Source organism: Podarcis liolepis, assembly GCF_965112155.1.
Source record: "Podarcis liolepis genome assembly, chromosome: 13".
NCBI lineage: Eukaryota > Metazoa > Chordata > Lepidosauria > Squamata > Lacertidae > Podarcis > Podarcis liolepis.
Window position 1 is genome coordinate 41,907,737 of NC_139573.1, and position 23,393 is coordinate 41,931,129.

Below are 23,393 nucleotides of genomic sequence, written 5' to 3' on the forward strand. Positions count from 1 at the left end.
TCCTCGCCGCCGCCGCCGCCCCGCCTCTCGCCGCCCGACTCGCCCGCCTCCCTCCCACGGCACACCAGGCAACGTCTCGCGGCACACTAGTGTGCCACGGAACACCGGTTGGGAAACACTGCTCTACAGCATGGGTGTCCAACTTGGGGAAACAATCTATCACAGAAGACCAGGTCCCTGCGGGAACTTGACATCCTTCTGCAGGGCCTGCAAGACAGAGCTGTTCTACCTGGCCTTTGGGGTCCAGTGCCCAGTTTGACCCCACTCCATGGGACCCTGTAAGTTACCTCTTTGGCTCTTTTATCTTTTATCATATGAGACTGTGATAGGAATTTTATGCTCTTAGATATATGGTAATGTTCATAAGTGTATCAACCAAGCACGTACATAGATCAGCACAGGAAGTCCAACCTGGAACCATTTTGATTCCTAAACTGACCAAATCTTTTCTCTGCAAGGTCAAAATGGAAAAGCCTCCCCATTGTCTTTTCCTTCACAAATCCTGTCTTAAGAGTATGTCTGTGTTTGAATAGGGTGTGAGCCTGTGACCTGGCCCAGGAACTAAGTATTTATCATTACAAAAGACTAGCCAGGCTACCCAGGCAATCCAATCAAGTAACCTGCCAGACAGGAGATAAACAACGACAGGAGAAAAACAATATTAAAATTTCTGTTTTAGACCGCCTTTTCTGTGATGTAGGTGTGATGTATCTGAGGGGTGGTCTTAGGTTACACCCCTTCTGTGATATATGTATGTATGATGTTTCTGGGGGTGGTCTTGATCTACAGGGTGGCAATTTCAAAAGTCTTTATAAGGCCTTGTGCGCAATTTTTCTGGGTTCCTCCTCCTTTCCTGCGTGTGAGGGGAGCACCCTGTTGCAACAGATCAATAAAGATCAAGCTTACTAGCTGCTTTGCTTCTCAATATTCTCTGGTTGGCCTCTGTTATTCTCTCCTACCAACAGGGAACCTATGTAAGGACTCTATATGGGCTCTTGGATACCCCATAAGGGAAAAGGGTAATTTTTGTTTACAACAGGACCAACATGGATAGCTGGCCCTGAGGAATACTTGAGGTTCCCGACCCCCTATGGTTGTAATTCGTAGGCAGTCATTTAATTTTATGCTGATTCTAATTTTTAATCAATTGTTTGATTGTGTTTTAATGTATTTGATGTTAGCTGCCCTGAGCCCGGTCTTGGCCGGGGAGGGCGGGGTATAAATAAAAATATATTTACTTACTTACTTACCTACAAAAAGCTCCACTTCCATAGAAGCAGCAGCAAGTATTTTCTTACACTCTATCATGTTCTAACATGTTTGTCGGGGGCACTTCCTGGTCTGGCTAATGACAAAAGAGCTCTCTGAGCCTGTTAAGAAGCTTTGCCCTTTATTACTAAAGGAACTATTGTTTGTGGTCCAAAATTAATATTACTGGACATGTCGATGGTGCCAATGTAGATGTACAGTGGTGCCCTGCAAGACGAATGCCTCGCAAGACGGAAAACTCGCTAGACAAAAGAGTTTTCCGTTTTGGAGGTGCTTCGCAAAACGAATTTCCTATGGGCTTGCTTTGCAAGACGACAATGTCTTGCGAGTTCCTGCGGGTTTTTCCCCTCCCCCCCTTTTTCTAAGCCGCTAAGCCACTTATCAGCTGATCCGATCAGCAGATAAGCCGCTAAAAGCGCTAATAGCGCCAATCCGCTAATCCGTCAATGGGCTTGCTTCGCAAGACGAAAAAACCACTAGACGAAGAGAATCACAGAACGGATTCTTTTTGTCTTGCGAGGCACCACTGTATTGCCAAAAGAATTGGTCCTATATATCAGGGCAGCCCAACTTTTCGTACCAAGTGGGTTGCAAGAGTACTTTGACATGGAACCTGCACATTGCCTTATCGCATGCTGGGAGGGAGGGAGGCCAAAATTTAACACACACCCCTGCCCTCCTGCTACCTTCCCAAAGCTGGGAATGCCCTAACTAGGCTTTGGGAAGAAGGTGTGAGGGATGGGGGCAGGCCATCAAATGTTCCTGAGGGCCGCCAAAAAAGGCCTTGGGCTGTGCGTTGGACCACCCTGTTGTATATTATTTTAACAGCAAGAATTATAATCATAACTGGGTACCCCTTACTGTGGAATATAACTGCAATGGAGAAAATTACACATAATTTGAGATTTCAACAAGGACTGGAACCTTCAGATACTTTATACGATTTGGAATTATTTTATGACATATACAGCGGAGCCATCATTTTCAAGACAACCCCCATTACAAGCCTAGAAAATCTGGAACTGTACTTGAAGATCTGATAAAGCTGATTAACTTTGTTGTTGCTTAGTCGTGTCCGACTCTTTGTGACCCCGTGGACCAGAGCAATGCCAGGCACTCCTGTCTTCCACTGCCTCCCGCAGCTTGGTCAGATTCATGTTTGTAGCTTCGAGAACACTGTCCAACCATCTCGTCCTCTGTCGTCCCCTTCTCCATCTTTCCCAACATCAGGGTCTTTTCCAGGGAGTCTTCTCTTCTCATGAGGTGGCCAAAGTATTGGAGCCTCAGCTTCACGATCTGTCCTTCCATTGAGCACTCAGGGCTGATTTCCCTAAGAATGGAGAGGTTTGATCTTCTTGCAGTCCATGGGACTCTCAAGAGTCTCCTCCAACACCATAATTCAAAAGCATCAATTCTTCGGCGATCAGCCTTCTTTATGGTCCAGCTTTCACTTCCATACATCACTACTGGGAAAACCATAGGTTTAACTATACGGACCTTTGTTGGCAAGGTGATGTCTCTGCTTTTTAAGATGATTAACTTTACTTGGACTTTATTTTAACTTATGTTAAACTTAACTCATTCTATGTGCCTCTTTTGTAGTTTTGTTTCTCATCTTCTAATTTTCTCCTATTGCTATAATTGTCCTCTTTAAAATCTTTACAAAAAGAGTCAGCTTTGACCTTAGGAAGGGCAAGGAGACCACCTTTGACACGAACAGATAATTTATAAAGAACGGCATGTTTACCTGTTTCCTATGGAATAAATTGCAGGCTTTCATGAACTCTTTCCACCTCCATCTCAAAGAGAAGAAGAAACCTGAGCTGCTTTTTGAAATAACAATTTTCTTTTAAGGACCTGTCATTGTTTTCTGATGAATTGTGAACGTTGTGACAGGGGGAGGGGAAGCCGCGTATAACAGGAAATCGGAATCATGAGTCACCTGCAAATATTTATTACCTGCCTATTTGTAAGATCTGAATTGACTTTTGCGGAACTCTCGTTTCTAGGATAGGTGTGGAGGGAGTGGGGGAAATTCCTACTTCAAAGGTCAAAGCCAGGACTTAGTAGCCAGTGCAGTTGTGCCAGAATTGGCCTAATATGTTCAGACTTTCTGGTCCCAGTCAATAATCTGCCCACTGAGTTCTGCACCAACTATAGATGGATTCAAGTTACAAGAAAGGGGATTCTGGCTAAATATCAGGAAGAACTTTCTTGACAGTGGAATGGGAGGTTCTGGACCTTCACCGGAGGCTTCTAAGCAGAGTCTGGATGGTCATCAGTCATGGATGCTCTAGCTGAGATAACTGCATTGCAGGAGCTTGGACTAGGTGACTCTTGAGGTCCCTTCCAGTCAGTGTTAGAAATTATTCAGGAGCCAGGAGCATTTTGCTACTAACATGGGTTCAATTGTGGAGATCTCTGGGTGCCAGATTGGCTTTGACATTGGTTCCTGCCATGTCAGATGGGAACCCTCCCAAGCGCCATCTGAAAACCAGTTGGATCCATCAGCCTCCTTGGGTGGACCATTCTGATAGCTCCCCCACCTCTGTAGAAAGCCACTGAAAATCTAAAACTCATCAGAAGAGGACCCAACCATGAAAGATGCAGCCCTCCCCATTTACAGAGGAAGGACCGGGGGGGACGGGACCCTAAGATGGCAAAGTTAATGTGCTTAATTAGAGAAAAATAAAAATTATCGACATTTATTCAGAACTGGAAACTTCTTACAGACTTCTTGCATGAAAGAGAAAACAAACTTGTAATGTTGGGACATGGAGATTGAAAAGAATACTGGTTTACAGAAGATGGTTGGATTTTATGAGTGAATACTATATTTAGCTGCAGGACAGAGAACCGGAAGTCATTTTATCTTTCTTTAATCTCTCTCTCCTTCTCTTCTTTTGCTTTCTCTCTCACTTTTATTTTCGTTCTTTCTGCCTCTATTCTTTTTTAAATTAAGAAGCTGTTTTGTTTCAGTGTATTATGTAAAGATACCTTGCCATGGGTATGAACCTTTCTATATTTTTTAATAAGTCTATCCATATCTATATCTATCTATCATCTATCTATCTATCTATCTATCTATCTATCTATCTATCTATCATCTATCATCAATCTATCATCAGCATCTAATCTCTATCATCTATCTATCATCTCTCTCTCTCTCTCTCTCTCATCTATCAAAAAAGAGAAGGATTCAACCAAGACAAGACGTTGATGTTACAAATTCCCCACTCTGAGATCACCCTCTTTCTGCCCTGTTGAGAAGACCAGATCAGAGTGTGACCTGCCACATGCATTGGGCAGATGACATGTTGGGAGAGCCCCATGGTTGTCACTGCAGTGATAAAGTTCAGCACCACCCCAGACTTAGTGACCACAATATGAATGTTGAGCCATTAAAGGGGATTAAGGGACTTGGTGCAAGACGGCAAATGGGTGGGGGGCTGGGTGGGGGGCCCTCCCTCCACAGACAAAGCCAGAGTTTGGAGTAGTAATAATAATAATAATTTATTTATACCCTGCCCATCCGGCTGGGTTTCCCCAGCCACTCTGGGCGGCTTCCAAAAGAATATTAAAAACACAATAAAACATCAAACATTAAAAGCTTCCCTAAACAGGGCTGCCTTTAGATGTTTTCTAAAAGTCAGATACAGTGGTACCTTGGGTTAAGAACTTAATTCGTTCCGGAGGTCCGTTCTTAACCTGAAACTGTTCTTAAGCTGAGGTACCACTTTAGCTAATGGGGCCTCCTGCTGCCACTGCTGCGCAGCCGCCGTGCAATTTCTGTTCTCATCCTGAAGCAAAGTTCTTAACCCGAGGTACTATTTCTGGGTTAGCGGAGTCTGTCACCTGAAGCATCTGTAACCTGAAGCGCCTGTAACCTGAGGTACCACTGTAGTTGTTTATTTCCTTTTTGACATCTGATGGGAAGGTGTTCCACAGTACAGGTGCAACTACCGAGAAGGCCCTCTACTTGGTTCCCTGTAACCTCACTTATTGCAATGAGGGAACCGCCAGAAGGCCCTCGGAGCTGGACCTCAGTGTCCAGGCAAAATGATGGGGGTTGAGACGCTCCTTCAGGAGCACAGTTTTGGGGAGTGTTGTGAATTGACATTTGTTCTTCTGATTCAGCAGTAAACTGCAGGTTTTCCCAAGCGGTGGGACAAAATAAAAACCTCTCAGACCTGTGCCTAGAAATAACAGAATAATCAGAAGTGTGGATGAGCCCATTCTCTGGAATTCTTAGAAAAATCTGATTAGGCGCATGTTTCATTGGCCTCACAAAATAAATCACTCTCTCTTTTTTAAAAAAATAACTTTTTATTCAAAATTAAGACAACACATATTATCCAGAAACATATCATCCTTATTCCCCCTCCATTTTTCCTCCCTCCCCCCACAGAATCCCCCCACCCCCCAACTTCCCTCAGTTCCAGTCTTTGATTTCTCTAAAAAATGCTGTTTTCTGCATGTAACACAGTTGTATAGATCCTCAAACTATTTAGCTGGTTATTATCAATAAAAAGTTTGTGAATGTTAATTCAAAACCAGCCAAGGAGTCCAGTTCGCTTTGTTGCGTCTTCAAATAATTTGTAAAGGGTTCCCATTCATCTTTAAGTCACAGTTATCCTTGTCCCACAGCTTGTATGTCAGTTTTGCCAGTTCTGCATAGTCCATCAATTTTTCTTGCCATGATTCTTTAGTTGGGGTTTCTTCAGTCTTCCATCCTTGTGCTACCTGAACTCTCACGGCCGTTGTCGCATACATGAAGATGTTTTTCAACTTTTTTGGCAGGTCTTTCCCTACAATCCCTAACAAAAATGCCTCGGGTTTTTTAACAAATGTTAAATGGAACATTTTCTTCAATTTGTTGTATATCATTTCCCAATTTTTTTAAATTACCTTACAATCCCACCACATATGATAAAATGTCCCCTCCTTTTCAAAAGAAATCACTCTCTACCCTGAAACAATATGTGTCATCTGTTGGCTTTTTGCAGTATAGTGACGCTGCAGAGAGCTTGCTGGGGAGATCATGCATTAAAAAGAAGGGACTCAAAAATAACTTAAAGAAGGTTTTAATAAGAAAAACAAAAACTCCATTTACACTAAATACATCAACAAACCAAACCAGACCCAACCACCAACCCATCCCCCAGGGTAATGGGAGAGCTACGTGCTGCTCCTTATATACTCTACCCAAATGCTGACACACCTTAATCAAATACAACTCAGCAGCACCTGCTATGTTACACAGCTGTAAAGCTGGGTCTCGTTATCTTGCTCTGGCCCCTGCTCTGGCCCCTTAAAGACATACACATGGAGTGGAACAATGATGAACCTTTACATTTAAAGAAACCATTCAACACCCGGTGGATGCCTGCCTTTGCTGCCTAGCTAATGAAACAATTCCAATTTTTAAAAGGACGCACAGACTACAAAGATGTTTGCCTACGGAAGTTGCATGAAAATGGATTGGTTAAGAGCCCTTTAGTGCTCTTCAGACTCAGCCACCAGTCGTTTCAAGAGAGCTTGTGTAGAAGGAAGTTTAAGTGGATTGTACTGTGGGGTTTCCTTGTGTTCTTTGTATGATTTAATGTGGCTGACAAAAATCGCTTTCTCAAGAGTTGGCCAAGGAATGTGAAACTGATATACTAACAATCTTGCTCTCTAGCTTTAGACAAATGCAAGTTCCCTAGCCCCGCAAAAAACACACACAAAAAAAAACACTTTGGGAATTTTGAGGGGAAATTACCCAAACGCTTCTGGAAAACTAGAAATCTGTTTAGGAAGTTTATGACTGTGTGAGAAGCATACGTATTTGAGGAATTCTTCTAAGCATTAATCATGAATTTCTTGAAGCAACTGAACTGAAACATCAGTTAATATGTTAACCACTGCAGCTTCAAGCGGATTTATCGAGTTAGCAGAAGCAAAACTCCATTCTTAAGGTAAATTTGTAGCTATTACCTCCTTGGTTATCAAGGACTTAGAAAAGATTGTGATCGGGTTCTTTTTTTATAATCTAATAGCAGCCATTAAGGGTGTCCCAGTTGTGTCCCAGAGATTCAACCCCCAAGATATCATTTAGGCTACTGAACTGAAAAGTCAATTAATGTGTTACAACTGCAGCTTCCAAGGAATTTGTTGCTGTTTCATTATTTAGCAAAATGCTTCTTACTTACTAGAACAAAAGACTTCTAAGGGGTTTACAGCAGGCAGCCTAAATTACTCATTAGAAACACCAACAAAAACATTAAAAACAAATTACTTTATCTATCTATCACCTATCATCTATCAATTGTGTGTTTGTGTGTGTGTGTGTGTGTGTGTGTGTGTGTGTGTGTGTCTGTAATTTTAAAATGATGGAGAATAAATTGGTAGATAATATTTAATCCTAGATCCCTATGTGATGTATGGAAGTCAGAGCTGGACCATAAAGAAGGCTGATTGCCGAAGAATTGATGCTTTTGAATTATGGTGCTGGAGGAGACTCTTGAGAGTCCCATGGACTGCAAGAAGATCAAATCTATTCATTCTGAAGGAAATCGGCCCTGAGTGCTCACTGGAAGGACAGATCCTGAAGCTGAGACTCCAATACTTTGGCCACCTCATGAGAAGAGAAGATTCCCTGGGAAAGACCCTGATGTTGGGAAAGATGGAGGGGACAAGGAGAAGGGGACGACAGAGGATGAGATGGTTGGACACTGTTCTTGAAGCTACCAGCATGAGTTTGACCAAACTGCGGGAGGCAGTGGAAGACAGGAGTGCCCGGCGTGCTCTGGTCCATGGGGTCACGAAGAGTCGGACACGACTAAACGACTAAGCAACAACAACAGATCCCTATGTGTGTAGGTGAATAAACAAAGGAATACAGCTTCTTGCTTGTATTCAAAGCAAAGGCCTGAACAGACTCTCCAGCGGGAGATTTTCACGAGGAATTTTATTGCAAAGTGATGTGGAAGCATGGGGAACTGAATTTAAGATTGGAAAAACGAGAAACTGATAGAAATTAACATACCTGACCATCCCTGTTCCTTAGAGCCTGGAGCAGTATTCTGATGGAGGACAACAGCATGGATGGAGCTGTGAACAGGCCCATTCCTGCTTGGAAGTGAGGAGGCTGTGCTGCAACATTTTGTTGTAGATCCAACCTGCTTTCTCTAGTTGTGACCTCAGTTGAAAATAAAACGAGACTCCCCAAATAATAAGGTTGTGGCTGGTTTCTGTATGCTTAGTCAGTGGGATCTGTAGGTTGGTAAACACAAGTAAATTTTGTAAAGTTATAATTTTTATATTTTATAATTTTTTGTAAATGTTTGTAAATTACAGGGGAAAGGGGGGTGGGGAGCAAAAACAGGGGTGGGGTGGTATTGAAAGGGCTAGAGCCTTGGTTGTAAAGCACATCACTTTCATTTACTTGCCAAATGAATTTCATTTTGTTGTTGTTTAGTCGTGTCCGACTCTTCGTGACCCCATGGACCAGAGCACGCCAGGCACTTCTGTCCTCCACTGCCTCCCACAGTTTGATCAAACTCATGCTGGTAGCTTCAAGAACACCATCCAACCATCTCATTCTCTGTCGTCCCCTTCTCCTTGTGCGCTCCATAATTTCCCAACATCAGGGTCTTTCCCAGGGAGTCTTCTCTTCTCATGAGGTGGCCAAAGTATTGGAGTCTCAGCTTCAGGATCTGTCCTTCCAGTGAGCACTCAGGGCTGATTTCCTTCAGAATGGATCCGTTTGATCTTCTTGCAGTCCATGGGACTCTCAAGAGTCTCCTCCAGCACCATAATTCAAAAGCATCCATTCCTCGGCGACCAGCCTTCTTTATGGTCCAGCTCTCACTTCCACACATCACTACTGGGAAAACCATGGCTTTAACTATACGGACCTTTGTTGGCAAGGTGATATTTGCTTCTAATACCTCCTAACTCAGAAGCAAACCGAGCAAAATTAATTGTTGAGTTTCTCTTTGTTTTGGAAGGTTGCAAACAGGCACACACAAAAAAAAACCCACATGGACAAATACATTGACTTCTAGCAGCTTGTAACTACGAACCAAGGAGAGCCAGTAATGGTAAGATTCTGTTTTTAACAAATTCCAATGGTGTAGCGTAGCCAATAAATAGCCTTGTTAGGTGGCTGCAGCAAAATCAGCAAAGAATCCTGACCCCTTAAAGCTAACCATTTTATGATAGTATCAGCTTCTCTCTTTTTGGATAGGTGCATCTGACGAAGTGGACTGCAGTCCACAAAAACTTATGACATGACAAATTTGTTTGTCTTTAAGGTGCCTCAAGACTTGCCGAGCCTCACGGAAATCTTCCATTTTGGAAAATTGCAGATATAGTCACACTTGACTTTTGTACAACTCCGGAAAGCTTTTACAGAGTTACAATTAAATACAATAAACTCTGCTTATAGAGATGGGAGACATAGAGGCATACCAGTAACCGAACATGTTTGTATTAAGGGATGCCCTGAATTAGAGGACCTTACGCATTATATTTTGCTCTGCCCCTTATATCTTGAAGCAAGAGAACGGTTTTTGACACTTATAATGATAATGTCCCCTGGCCAGAATCCTTCTGACATGATTCTATATCTCCTTGCAGACATTGATAAGTATGTGACCTGGAGTGTTGCACTTTTTGCAACCGCCACCAGGAAAATTAGAAAAAAAATTATATAGCCGATATTGTTATCAACTGTAAAGGAGAGGAATTTATTTGACCCCATCTACACCAAGCTGTATCTTTCTTACTAAACTTTGTACATAAATGTCTATTGTATTATTTAACATTACTTTTAATATATTAGTGGCCCCACAGTGATTTTAGCTTATAAATTCTATTGTTTAATGTTTCAATTTGTATACTAAGGAGTTTCTATAGCTTTGTGCAGATTAGGTCATGTTTTGACAATGTAAATGTTTTAAGTTTTTGTATCAAATTAGTATGTGTATATATATATATATATATATATATATATATATGCAGGTTTTGGTGTCTTCGGGTGTCTTCCCGTGTAAGAGTTGGGGTGTCTAGGCGACGTTTCGACGAGGTCTCACTCGTCATCTTCAGGCTGGTGCTTTCGGCTTCTTGTTACTGGAACAGAGCGTATATATATGCTTATATATATATATGCTTTCGTAGAAAGCATACCCCCCTGCAATCCCTACACAGATCTGGCTGGCACAGGGCACAAAACCACAGCTCGCCCCTATACACGAAGCCAAGCTAGAGCACAACTAAGTGCAGTACAGCCATCTTCTCAGAAAAACTCTTCACAAGCTCAAGAGGTCAAGACACGAAAGCTTTAGCAACTAATCCACACCTAATGACCCACCTAAGTGGTACTCAGAATATCACTCAAGAAATCACTCAAGATATCCCTCAAGTAATTAAGGAACAAAAGAAGAAAAGGCACACTAACCTGGGAACCTCCTCTCTGCCCAGAACGTTGGAGGCTATACACCACACCCCCTCAACAGTATTTATAGGAACTCAAACACTGAGATCCTGCTCTGTTCCAGTAACAAGAAGCCGAAAGCACCAGCCTGAAGATGACGAGTGAGACCTCGTCGAAACGTCGCCTAGACACCCCAACTCTTACACGGGAAGACACCCGAAGACACCAAAACCTGCATATATAGTATACAAATGACATTGTAAACATTGCAGCAGCCTTTGGCTATAAGCAATAAACTTGACTGACAGACAGATATAGTCACACAGGAAAACACACAAAATGTAGTTGCCCAGTATAGGACAGGTATGGTTAACATCAATAAAGCCGCTATTCACCTTATGTACTTCACTGGGTCACCATGGAGAGTTTGGGAGTTTCCTGGAAACACAAGCTAACTGGTGCGTTGGTACATAAATCGGTCACAAGACAGGGAGGTTCAACAACTGTTAGTACGACACGTTAGTGGGCAATTTTTAATGGGCATTTTCCAGGCGCCATAGGCCACACCAAGGTTTGGTGGGCTGAGAAGATCTTGAGATCTTTAATGTAATGTGTAGTTTGTCCAAAAGACAAGAAGATGGCAACCGCCTGATCCATCTCAAATCTATTTGATATGTCCTATACCTGTTGCAGGACACCCCCCTCCAAATCATTCAGTTTGTACAAACACGACACACACACATTCACACACGACATATGCAACGCTTCTGTTATAAATTCAAAGAAAATCACCCTGTGCTGGTCCAGGGGGGAGGTTACTGTGGGGCGAGGTCCTGGACCTGAGTTGAGGGTTGGCAGACAGTCCTCCTCAGGCGAAGCGGGGTCCACAGCGAGAAGCCAGGCAAGGACAGGAACTCTGGGGAAACAGGACTGGATGCTGGCTGAAACAGCTCTTCAACAACGTTGCTCCCGCAACCTGGGACCGGGCTGACTGGCCTTTATCTTCTCTGAGGCCAGGAGCGGTCCCGGCCCCCAGGAGACCCGCCTTTCCTGGCCTTAAGGCGAGCACTCCTCCTGGGGGAAACCAGTTCCCTTCACCTCTCTGCCCTGAACCTCTGCAGTTCAGGAGAGGCTGAAGGGTTACTGGACCCAGGGGGAGACTCACCTGTAGGCACTGAGTCCTCAACCACCTCCGGAGCCAGAGTGGATTCACCTGGTGCCTGCTCCTGAGGATCCAGCACAGGTGCAGGCGCTTCAGAATCAAGGCCCTGCCATCACACACCCATACATCGGATCTGTACCGTTCCACTTTTATTTTACACCATGAAGGAAGGGCTATCAAAGGGGGGAGTCTTGACACAAGGCAGCCAACACATCCGCAGCGAGCCCTACCCAGTTGGCATGACAACCTTGATGGTCCTAGACAGAATATCATTACACTCACAAAGGACCTGCATATGGGAGTGGATTCACCACGGACTGAAACAAAGGACAGTGATCAGCTCTTCCCTCTGGAGATAAGAAACTGCAAACCTCCCTTTGTCTTCTGGAAAGTACTCATAGGGAGGGGGAAAGGAGGAACCGGCCAGGTCACAAGACACTCAGGTTACCACCCCAACTACTCCCTCAACCCCTCCTTTTTGTGACGTGTCAATGATGTAGTCATGATGTAGTTGTGATGTAGTCTTAGGGGTGTAGCATGAGGGATTAGTAGCTAATAAAGGTTGGGGTCTCCTTTTGTTCAGGGCTTCCATCTTGCTTCGACTTGCAGTAAGTGGGAGTCCTGTCACGACAGTCTTCAATAAAGACCAAGCCTACTGGCTGCTGTTTTGCTCCAATTGTCCTGGTTGGTGTCTTTGCTTTTGTCCAAGGGAGCCCTTGGATTTCTCCGTTAACATATCAGGCTTCCTCAACCTCGGCCCTCCAGATGTTTTTGGCCTACAACTCCCATGATCCCTAGCTAGCAGAACCAGTGGTCAGGGATGATGGGAATTGAAGTCTCAAAACATCTGGAGGGCCGAGATTGAGGAAGCCTGTCCTATATTATTAACACACTGGACTAAACCATGTTTTGACTGTACACGTACAAGCCTGACTAAAATTCATGCAAACCTCTCTTTCTTCCACCCCACACCCAGCATGTTGTTGTTTAGTCGCCTTAGTTGTGTTCAACTCTCTGTGACCCCATGAACCAGAGCATGCCTTGGAAATTCTTCCTTTCTTCTCAAAGCTTCCCCTTTTTTATGTCCATGGAGTTTTCTTGCCAAAATACTGGAGTAGTTTCCCAGTTCCTTCTCCAGGTGGATCACATTTAGTCTAAACTCTCGGCTATGACCTGTCCGTCTTGGGTGGCCCTGCATGGCATATCTCACAACTTCTTGGAGCTATTGAAGCCCCTTCGCCACGACAAGACAGTGATCCATGAAGGGGACCCCCAACATAGTTATTCCCTATTTTCTTTCCAATTTTTAAGCAAGCTGTGACGTTTGCCCATTCCTCATGATGATGTTTGTACAGGGGGATGGAAACGGTTACTGTAGATTGACCAATGAGAAAGCTCAGAGGCGGAGCCTACCTGGTTTTGAGGTTTACCATGGGGAGATAGAGGAGTGAGGGTCAGACAGAGGCAGTAAAAGTCAAATGTAGTGGTTGTGACCGTTAGAGTGAGAGACAGGGATAGAACTGAGAGAGGAGTGTGACAGTGTGAGATATTGCCACATCTAGGTAAGGACGAGCATTTGAGAAACCGTTCTGAACATATTTAAAACTTGTTTGTTCTTCAATCAACTTTAATCTTCATTGTTGACTTTACAACCTGAATGAGACTCAGTATTTCACCAGAAGAAACCTGGTTGGTGGCAGCGGAAGAATAAAGCAATGGTGTACAGGTCAATAGTCCGTGAAACGACCGGGAGCCCTGTACGAACACCACACAAACTTTTGTTGTTTAGTCGTTTAGTCGTGTCCGACTCTTCATGACCCCATGGACCAGAGCACACCAGGCACTCCTGTCTTCCACTGCCTCCCGCAGTTTGGTGAATCTCATGCTGGTAGCTTCGAGAACACTGTCCAACCATCTCGTCCTCTGTCGTCCCCTTCTCCTTGTGTCCTCCATCTTGCCCAACATCAGGGTCTTTTCCAGGGAGTCTTCTCTTCTCATGAGGTGGCCAAAGTATTGGAGCCTCAGCTTCACGATCTGTCCTTCCAGTGAGCACTCAGGGCTGATTTCCTTCAGAATGGAGAGGTTTGATCTTCTTGCAGTCCATGGGACTCTCAAGAGTCTCCTCCAGCACCATAATTCAAAAGCATCCATTCTTCGGCGATCAGCCTTCTTTATGGTCCAGCTCTCACTTCCATACATCACTACTGGGAAAACTATAGCTTTAACTATACGGATCTTTGTTGGTAAGGTGATGTCTCTGCTTTTTGAGATGCTGTCTAGGTTTGTCATTGCTTTTCCCCCAAGAAGCAGGCGTCTTTTAATTTTGTGACTGCTGTCACCATCTGCTGCAGTTTTCCAGTTCTGGCGTGCAGGGCCTGATCCGCAGGAAATGGCATACAGTTATTTGCCTGAAACTAGACAAGGAGCCAAAAAATCACTACGTGCAAGAGAAGGGAGTGCATGGGCCAAAGAACCAGGCAAAGCCCATGCCCTTAAGGCTACTTAAGGTAGGCGTGATGAACCTTTAGTCCTTCAGATGATGCTGAACTAGCTTCTCCTGGTACCCAACACCAATGCGTTGCTTTGATTGACTTCCAGTTGGACCTCTCACCATGGCATGCCCTCTCAACCAGGCAAATGGTCTCCTGGTAGCAATTTCCCACAAATATTCAGGAAAGGATGGAGATAAGAACACCCTCAATAAGAAAGGGTTGACGGACTTGGCCATTGCCATTGTGATGGCCTGGGATTCCGAGTCTGAGAGTGAACCGGAGGAATCCCAGCCGGCACAGGAGTCCCCGCCTCCAGGGCCGGCTGAACTGGGGCAAGGCCTAGATGCTGAGGAGCCTGCACCTGTGCCAGATCCTCAGGGGCAGGCACCAGGTGAGACCATTTTGGCCCCAGAGGTGCTGGAGGACTCAGTGGCTACAGGTGAGCCTTCCCCGGGGCCCAGTAACCCTTCGGCCTCTCCTGAACTGCAGAGGCTTAGGGCAGAGAGGCGAAGGGAACTGGTCTCTCCCAGGAGGAGTGCTCGCCTTAAGGCCAGGAGAGGCGGGGCTCCTGGGGGCCAGGACTGCCCCCAGCCTTAGAAGAAGATAAAGGTCAGGCAGCCCGGTCCCAGGTTGCAGGAGCAACGTCGTTGTGGAGTACCTGCTTTACCCAGACCTAGATCTGCACTCCCGGTGTGCCTGTTCCTCGCCCGGCTGCCCGCTGCTGACCCACCAGTGTTCCTGTTCCCCGCCTGGCTCCCTGCTTCTGCTCTACCAGTGTTCCTGTTATCCACCTGGCTTCCTGCTGCTGCCCTACCAGCGTTCCTGCTCCCCCGCCCGGCTCCCTGTTTCGGACCTCGCGTCTCATCTAGTGATCGTTACCCTGCTAGTGACTCTGGACTGAACTTCGGATACGGTATTAGTACCTCCCCCCCCCCCCCCCGGGACCAGCACAGCCATTTTTGAAATGGATATTCAAATCCACACCCTCGATCAGAAAGCAAATGATGGGTAATAATAATAATAATAATAATTTATTATTTGTACCCCGCCCATCTGGCTGGGTTTCCCCAGCCACTCTGGGCGGCTTCCAACAAAGATTAAAAATACATTAAAATAATAAAATTTATATCTACGCACCAAAAGATATTAACTTTCTCAACTTCCCCATTTCCCGAGAAATGGAATGTTTGCACAACACCCTCCCTGACCACTTAGTAATGTTCAGTCACTTAAAAACCAGGAAAGAGAGACATTTCCTTATTACCCAATAGTTTTTTTTACTTGATGACAATGCAAAATATTGTCATGTTGTTATGTCGCACGCTCATGGCATTTTTATAATTACCCATTATAATGGTAAAAAAATATCTTTTTATATTATTTTTATTCTTATTATTAATCAGATTAATCCGATTTATCCCATGGTTCACTTTGTGTACTTTGGTTAGAAGGGTGGTTTGGAAGATGCAGGAATTCAACCAATTACATTTATTACTGTTTGCAAACCTTCCGTTTGACAGTGAAGCGGGGTCCGTTCCACTAGCAGCTCTTACTGTCGGAAAGTTCTTCATGTTTAATCCGAATCTCCTTCATTGCAAATTGAACCCATTGGTTTGAGTCCTGCCCAAACAAGGAGCAGGAGAAAAACAAGCTTGTTCCATCTTCCATGTCTTCAGATGTCTGAATATGGCTAACATAGTCTCCGTCTCCTCTTTCTCAGGCTAAACATACCCAACTCAATAGTATGTAACACAAAATAACAGTATACAGTGGTACCTCGGGTTAAGTACTTAATTTGTTCTGGAGGTCCGTTCTTAACCTGAAACTGTTCTTAACCTGAAGCACCACTTTAGCTAATGGGGCCTCCTGATGCTGCCTCGCCGCCGGAACACGGTTTCTGTTCTTATCCTGAAGCAAAGTTCTTAACCTGAAGCACTACTTCTGGGTTAGCGGAGTCTGTAACCTGAAGTGTATGTAACCCGAGGTACCACTGTATAAGGGATAAAATGAGAGTTTTCATACTTCAAACAAACTGCCCAAGACAGGATCAAGACAGCTTTTTCTTCACTGCATCCGTAATTTCCATAATTTATTTTCCATTTAATAATACACGTTTACATCATTACAATCCACTTTACATCCCTGGCTCTTTAGAGCCTATCAACTTCCTTCCCTTCCACCTCATAGCTTTCAAAATCAACCTTTGTATCATTATCCTTTGTACATTTTCCAATTCTAATTACGCTCATTACAAAATAACTCAAAATTTAAATAAATATAGAAAGGTAGAAAAATTTCTCGTTACAAGTCTCCGGACAACCCTTCTAGTGATGTTAATTGCTTACAATAATCTTTCAGATATCCTATAAATTTACTCCTATAAATTGTTTGCTGCTTGGCAGGGGGTTGGACTCGATGGCCCTTGTGGTCTCTTCCAACTCTATGATTCTATGATTCTACTCCAGTCCTTTTGGAATACAGTGGTGCCCCGCAAGACGAAATTAATTCGTTCCGCAATTTTTGTTGTCTAACGAATTTTTCGTCTTGCGAAGCACGAAATCCCATAGGAATGCATTGAAAATCAATTAATGCGTTCCTATGGTCAAAAAAAGTCCAAACAAAGCCAAATTTGGTACAACAACAGTTTATTAACTGCTCTTTAAAGTCACTCATACTGTAAAGAGCAGTTCGAAAATTTAAGGGAAAATAAATTAACTTTATAAACAAAACATGTCTTTGTTTTTAGTCAAAGAAAAAAAGTCGCGAGACGTTTTCGTCTTGCGAAGCAAGCCCATAGGGGAAATTCGTCTTGCGAGGCAAATCGCGAACGGAAAAACCTTTCGTCTAGCGAGTTTTTTGTCTTGTGAGGCATTCTTCTTGCGGGGCACCACTGTACTTGATCTTGCTAGTTTGGGGGGGGGGGAGGAATTATTATTCATTTTGATTTGTTTGTTGCACGATCGGAGGGAGGCAATGTACCACAAATAAAATCAGTTACACACAGAACTCCGGTAGATAAAGCAAAATCTGGAGCCAGAATGAAAAACAGGCATTGATGATGGAGATCAATTCACCCAGCTAACAAGAAAAGGAAAGAGATAAAAAAATTAATCAAGGAATTATCTGTGGGACTGAGTGTAGGTATGTTTGAGCATTTTTAAGGATTGTATGAAATGTATGTTTGTATGCTTGTATATTTGCAATATGTGTGTATTAATGCTGAATTATTTTAATAATAAAACTTAAAAAAAAATAAAAACTTTAAAAAAATCATCTCCCAATTGGTTCCGCGGACAGCGACACCTGCTGCTTCCGAGGGGAATTGCCCCTCGCAAGGACCGCTCCGTCGCATCTCTCACCCGACGCCCGCACCCGGCCAATGCCAAGGCGGTGCGCGGGGAAGGGGGCGGGACTCGTCCCTCGCGCGCCCCTCCGCGGCGGCGGCGGGGATCGCAGCAGCTAGGGACCATAAAAGACCGGCCGGCGCGATAGAGCAGCTCAGAGCGTCTCGGTGGCCGCTGCAGCATCACGTCGGGGATCTGAGCGCCTCCGCATCCACTGCTGCAACAATGAATCCGTGCCGTCCAGTCCCCTGCGTGGCCGCCCTGCTGGTCTTCCTGCTGCTAGCCGGGAGCGCTTCGCACAGCCAGGGTATGTTAACCTCAGGTGCATCGACGGGGCGGTCCATTAGCATCCTTCCTGCGCCGATTTGCATTTCTGGGGGGTGGGCGATTGCATGCGGCGAGGCAAGTGCCGGGTTTTCCTGGAAGCTCTGCTAGGCTCCAAAATCCGTCCTTTTGGGCAGCCGTCGGGGGCCAGGAAACTCCGCAAGCTCCCGGAGGCACCGTCGGAGCCTCCGTTGCAAATTTAAAGCCGCATTCAGGGGAGGGGAACGAAACCAAAAATGCCAGCTAGATGGTTGGTAGAGAGGCAGACTTCGCTGAAAGGTCCTAAATATGATTTTAAGATCTGCGACGGGTGGGACGCATCTTCTAAAACGCGAGGTGATGGGAGATAGCAGATGCCATGCTTTTTGGCTTGAAAATTTTGTAAACCCAGCTCCCAGTCCCCCCGTCCCCACTGTCTGTGGATTTACTGTGTTTTGTGAGGCAGATGAACTCTGCTCATGCTCAGAGGAGCTCTTCACCTCTGGGCTGTTCACAATAAAGTTGCTTTTTTGCTGGATAAATGGGGGGGCAGAGGGTTGAAGTTGTACCACTAAGGTGTGTCGTTTTAGGGGGTGAAACTTAGCTTTTGCAGTTTTTTTGGGGGGTATTAAAAATATGCTTTCAGCTGTGAGGGATTCAAATCTGCTTTTTTGTGATTGGATAATATTTAGCTTGGTAGGACTCTGTTTGATGATGAACTGCTTTCGGAAACCCAAAGAATTTGTTATTTTACCTTCAGAAAATGTCAGGTCCTCAGCATCATCGCTGCAAATAATTGGCTATCATTTGTTTATTATTCCTATGCAATTTTACATGCCTTTTTACTTGACGAGCAAAACTAAATTATATAGATTTCACCAAAATATCTTTTGCATTCCCAAGTCATGGTACAACTTTTTAGAACCCTTGTGTTGTTGTTTTTAATTTGGAGAAGTTGAAAAATTTGACAGCCACTGTCTCTGCTCCTGACTTCTGCGTATTTAGTAGCTAGTTAAGGCAAGTTGAGTGGATAGGCATGAAAGCTCGGATTTAGGCTATTTTCACACCATTATGAACACATTGAGGTTGGAAGCAGAAGCCTCCCACCCCACTACCCATCCCCTGCAAATGTTTGAAGAGGGCTTTGCTAGACTTCTGCTCCAAGGCTGATTATGTAATGACCAGGTTCCAAAGACCTTCGGTCTTCATTTGTTGAAAATAACCATGCAGGGAACTTAGTTGTGCTAAAGCCCAAAGCTCTAAGACAGGGGTCAGCAACCTTTTTCAGCCATGGGCCGGTCCACCGTCCCTCAGACCATGTGGTGGGCCAGACTATATTTTGAAGAAGAAAAAAAATGAACGAATTCCTATGCCCCACAAATAACCCAGAGATGCATTTTAAAGAAAAGGACACATTCTACTCATGTAAAAAGGCCCTGATTCCTGGACCATCCGTGGGCCGGATTGAGAAGGCGATTGGGCTGCATCCGGCCCCCGGGCCTTAGGTTGCCTACCCCTGCTCTAAGACTAGGCATCTGAAATCCTAATACATGATCTAGCCAGAGCTGGGCATCTCAAGTCCAACAGCGGTGAAATTTTAAAAGCGTCTGTGATTGGATGGTGCCTATACTATTGAAAGGGACGCGGGTGGCGCTGTGGGTTAAACCAGAGCCTAGGACTTGCCGATCAGAAGGTCGTTGGTTCAAATCCCTGCGACGGGGTGAGCTCCCATTGCTCGATCCCTGCTCCTGCCAACCTAGCAGTTTGAAAGCACATCAAAGTGCAAGTAGATAAATAGGTACCACTCCAGCGGGAAAGTAAAGGACGTTTCCATGCACTGCTCTGGTTCACCAGAAGCGGCTTAGTCATGCTGGCCACATGACCCGGAAACTGTACGCCGGCTCCCTCGGTCAGTAAAGCAAGATGAGCGCTGCAACCCCAGAGTCGGTCACAACTGGACCTAACAGTCAGGGGTCCCTTTACCTTATAGCAGGGGTAGGCAACCTAAGGCCCAGGGGCTGACTGCGGCCCAGTCTCCTTCTCAATCCGGCCCACGGACGGTCCAGGAATCAGCGTGTTTCTACATGAGTAGAATGTGCCCTTTTCTTTAAAATGCATCTCTGGGTTATTTGTGGGGCCTGTCTGGTGTTTTTATATGAGTAAAATGTGTGCCTTTATTTAAAATGCACCTCTGGGTTATTTGTGGGACATAGGAATTCGTTGATTTCCCCCCAAAATAATAAAGCCCGGCCCCCCACAAGGTCTGAGGGACAGTGGACCGGCCCCCTGCTGAAAAAGTTTGCTGACCCCTGTGTTAGAGGGAGGTTGGGTTAAGCGTTCGGTGTGGTTGCGCTAGGTATCTTTTCCTGGGCGGAAGCCGGGAAAAGATACCTTTTGTCATTTGCTTCTCAGTAAATATGCCTAAGGTTGCATAGTTAAATTTCTGCGCTCTCCTTCCACAGCTGCTCCTATGACTGGCGAGCTACGGTGCCAGTGCATTCAAACGGTCTCCCGTGCGATTCCACGCAAGCAAATTGCTTCCGTCATTCTCCTCCCCGAGGGACCTCACTGCGTCGTTCCTGAAGTCATGTAAGTGTCCCGGCCTGGGCCCATGACCTCCCTTGCGACTCTGTGCTGTGCAAAAAGCCCCTTCACTCACCAGCTCAATTCTCTGCCTTCTCTCCCCTCCTTTGAACAGAGCCACCCTGAACAACGGGAGGAAAGTCTGCCTGGACCCCCAAGCGCCGTGGGTCAAGCTGATTGTCAACAAGATTATGGCAAAGGTAACTACAGAAAGCGCTGGGAAGGAGCCGCGCGCAGGACGCAGCGTTTACAACATCATTTGGGATCCATGGTGGAAATCTCAGGGCTCGTCTCAGGGTTTCTTTTTTGTTCTACATTTCTAGGTGCAGGTCAGCGCTATAAGCTGTGCGTCTGAGAGTCTCCCCCCCCTCCTTTTATTGCTGAAAACAATTATGTGGGAAACCCAAATTAATGGCACCAGTCCATTTTATTTATAAAAAGGATTTCTGTACTCCAATATTATAAAAGGTATCAAGGTGAAATAATAATAATAATAATAATAATAATAATAATAATAATAATAATTTATTTATACCCCGCCCTTCCCGGTTCAGAAAACCAGGCTCAGGGTGGCTAACAACAAATTTAAAACACTTAATTGATGCAACAAAAAACAGCATAAAATAACAATAAATTCAGAATTCAAAAATCAAGTTAGGGGGGAAATCCACCCAATAAACATTAGATGATCACCAGGGCTAGCTGGCTAAATTAGTCCTATTTGGGCCAGCGAGGAGACCAGGGGAGAATTAGCTGTGGGATCCCAGAGCAGGTAATCTTTATAAAAAGCGGAGGGGGAGGGAAGGAAGGGGAATAAAAGATCAGGCTAAGTTCAAATTGAAAGCCAGGCGGAATAGTTCTGTCTTACATGCCCTGCAGAAGGAAGTTAAATCCTGCAGGGCCCTGGTCTCATGGGACAGAGCATTCCACCAGGTCGGAGCCATAACTGAGAAGGCCCTGGCCCTGGGGGAGGATCATTTGACTTCCTTGGGGCCCAGGACCTCTATGCTATGATTATTCATGGACCTTAAGGTCCTCTGTGGGGCATACCAGGAGAGGCGGTCCCGTAAATACAGCCTCATTTGAAATTAAATAAGTTAAATTAAATAAATTAAATAAGAAATTAAATTAAATCATTCAGGCAGCTGACAATATGTAGCTCATGATGACATATACCTATTGGGTTGTAGCTTGAAGTGCTTTCAGAAGGTCAGGTGAGGCAACAAGATTTGCAGTTTCTCATGTTCTCATTTGCATATATATATATCTCTTCCTTTTTCTGGTTTCAGCCCTAACATGACAAGCTGCGAAAAATGCTTCGGGCATGTTGTACGGAGCAGTTGTGGAAAGCCTCTGGTTAGAGAAGCAGGAAGTTGAGCACCTTAAGAACTGAACCACTTTACAACTATCCACTCGTATTTATTATCGAAACTGATCGGAATGTATTTATTGCTACCTGTAGCTATAGCCGTCCGCCTGATGGATTCAGCACGCTAGATGCCACTGTTATGTATTCTGCGAAGCCAACAGAATGTACACTGAGCACTGTTTCTGCAACGGGGGGAGGGGGTAGAAATATTCTCTATTAAGTACAGTGGTACCTCGGGTTACAGACGCTTCAGGTTACAGACTCCGCTTACCCAGAAATAATACCTCAGGTTAAGAACTTTGCTTCAGGATGAGAACAGAAATCGTGCAGCAGCAGCGGGAGGCCCCATTAGCTAAAATGGTGCTTCAGGTTAAGAACAGTTTCAGGTTAAGAACAAACCTCCAGAACGAATTAACCTAAGGTACCACTGTATATCGATAAAATGCCAGAGAGTGCCATTCAGCTAATAGTATTCTAGGCAGCCCCTGCTGAAATGAATGGGAGGAGCACAAGAGTCCTGGCACATTTTTGATTACACGTATATTCATAGAATTGTGGAGTTGGAAGGGACCCTGTGGGTCATCTAGTCCAACCCGCTGGAATTCAGGAATCTTGCCCACAGCTGTCCCTGGGTGGGCTTGAACCACTAACCTTCTGGTTTATAGCCAGACACACTTGCCCATTGCTGTGAAGGTACAACTCACTGATATTATTGCTGAAAACCTGGCTATGAACCTATGGAATGAATTTTGCTTCATGAACTTTGCTTAATGAGTATATTTAAATAAGGATTTTTTTTATTTAAAAAACCCTTGTAAAGAACAGTGATGTTCTATATACACTTGGATATTTCATGTCTTCAATGTATGGCATACTGCCATGTTTTTTTTTTAGGGAATGAGCATTTTATCATTGTGTGTCTGGATTATAAATTCCTTTTCTTATCTGTTTAACTGTGGAATGCCACACGTTCTGTATAAAAATAAATAAAATGGTTTTTTTCTAATTATAGTGCATTGAACTACATTTTTCTTTCAGAATCTGTTGTTGAATTTTTATTTATTTATATACTACCAATTAACTCAAAAGTTAAAACAAACAGGGAAAGTACATTTTTTTAAAAATGCAGTTGATAACCCTAAGAGCACTATTAATTCCTCACCTTAAGGAAACACAGGAAAAGATTGAGAGCACACATGTTTTTAACAAACACTAAAATAGAACCAAAGTTGGAGCTTAGTAAAGTTCTGAGGAGAGGCTACTTCATTAAGCAAGGGGCCACCACAGAAAAGCCTCTGCCCGGTTTCTGCTAAATTAAACAACATCCAAACCAAGAAAGCCTTCAGGGCTGAGCTCAATGCTCAGACCGAAAACACATTTATTTTTATTCTGGTCTGCCTTATGGCCTGTTTATATATAATGGAAATTAAAATTTTACACGGAAGCAGCAGCC

The 23,393-nt window shown here is 44.4% G+C and overlaps 1 protein-coding gene and 1 long non-coding RNA gene across 2 annotated transcripts in view; both read left to right on the top strand.

Moving 5' to 3' along the window:
* The window catches only part of LOC310690869, a 98,575-nt gene extending 75,624 nt beyond the window's left edge, over positions 1-22,951 (top strand). The window contains exon 2 of the long non-coding RNA XR_014518233.1: positions 22,362-22,951. This is a non-coding gene — a long non-coding RNA (uncharacterized lncRNA). The remainder of the gene's footprint in view (positions 1-22,361) is intronic.
* On the top strand, positions 17,848-22,951 carry LOC310690819 (growth-regulated alpha protein-like). The gene is made up of 4 exons (XM_083470392.1): positions 17,848-17,992; positions 20,451-20,577; positions 20,687-20,771; positions 21,861-22,951. Exons 1-4 carry the CDS (start codon positions 17,911-17,913, stop codon positions 21,864-21,866), a joined length of 300 nt encoding a protein of 99 aa, XP_083326518.1. The 5' UTR covers positions 17,848-17,910; the 3' UTR covers positions 21,867-22,951.
* Positions 22,952-23,393: the final 442 nt, after the last annotated feature.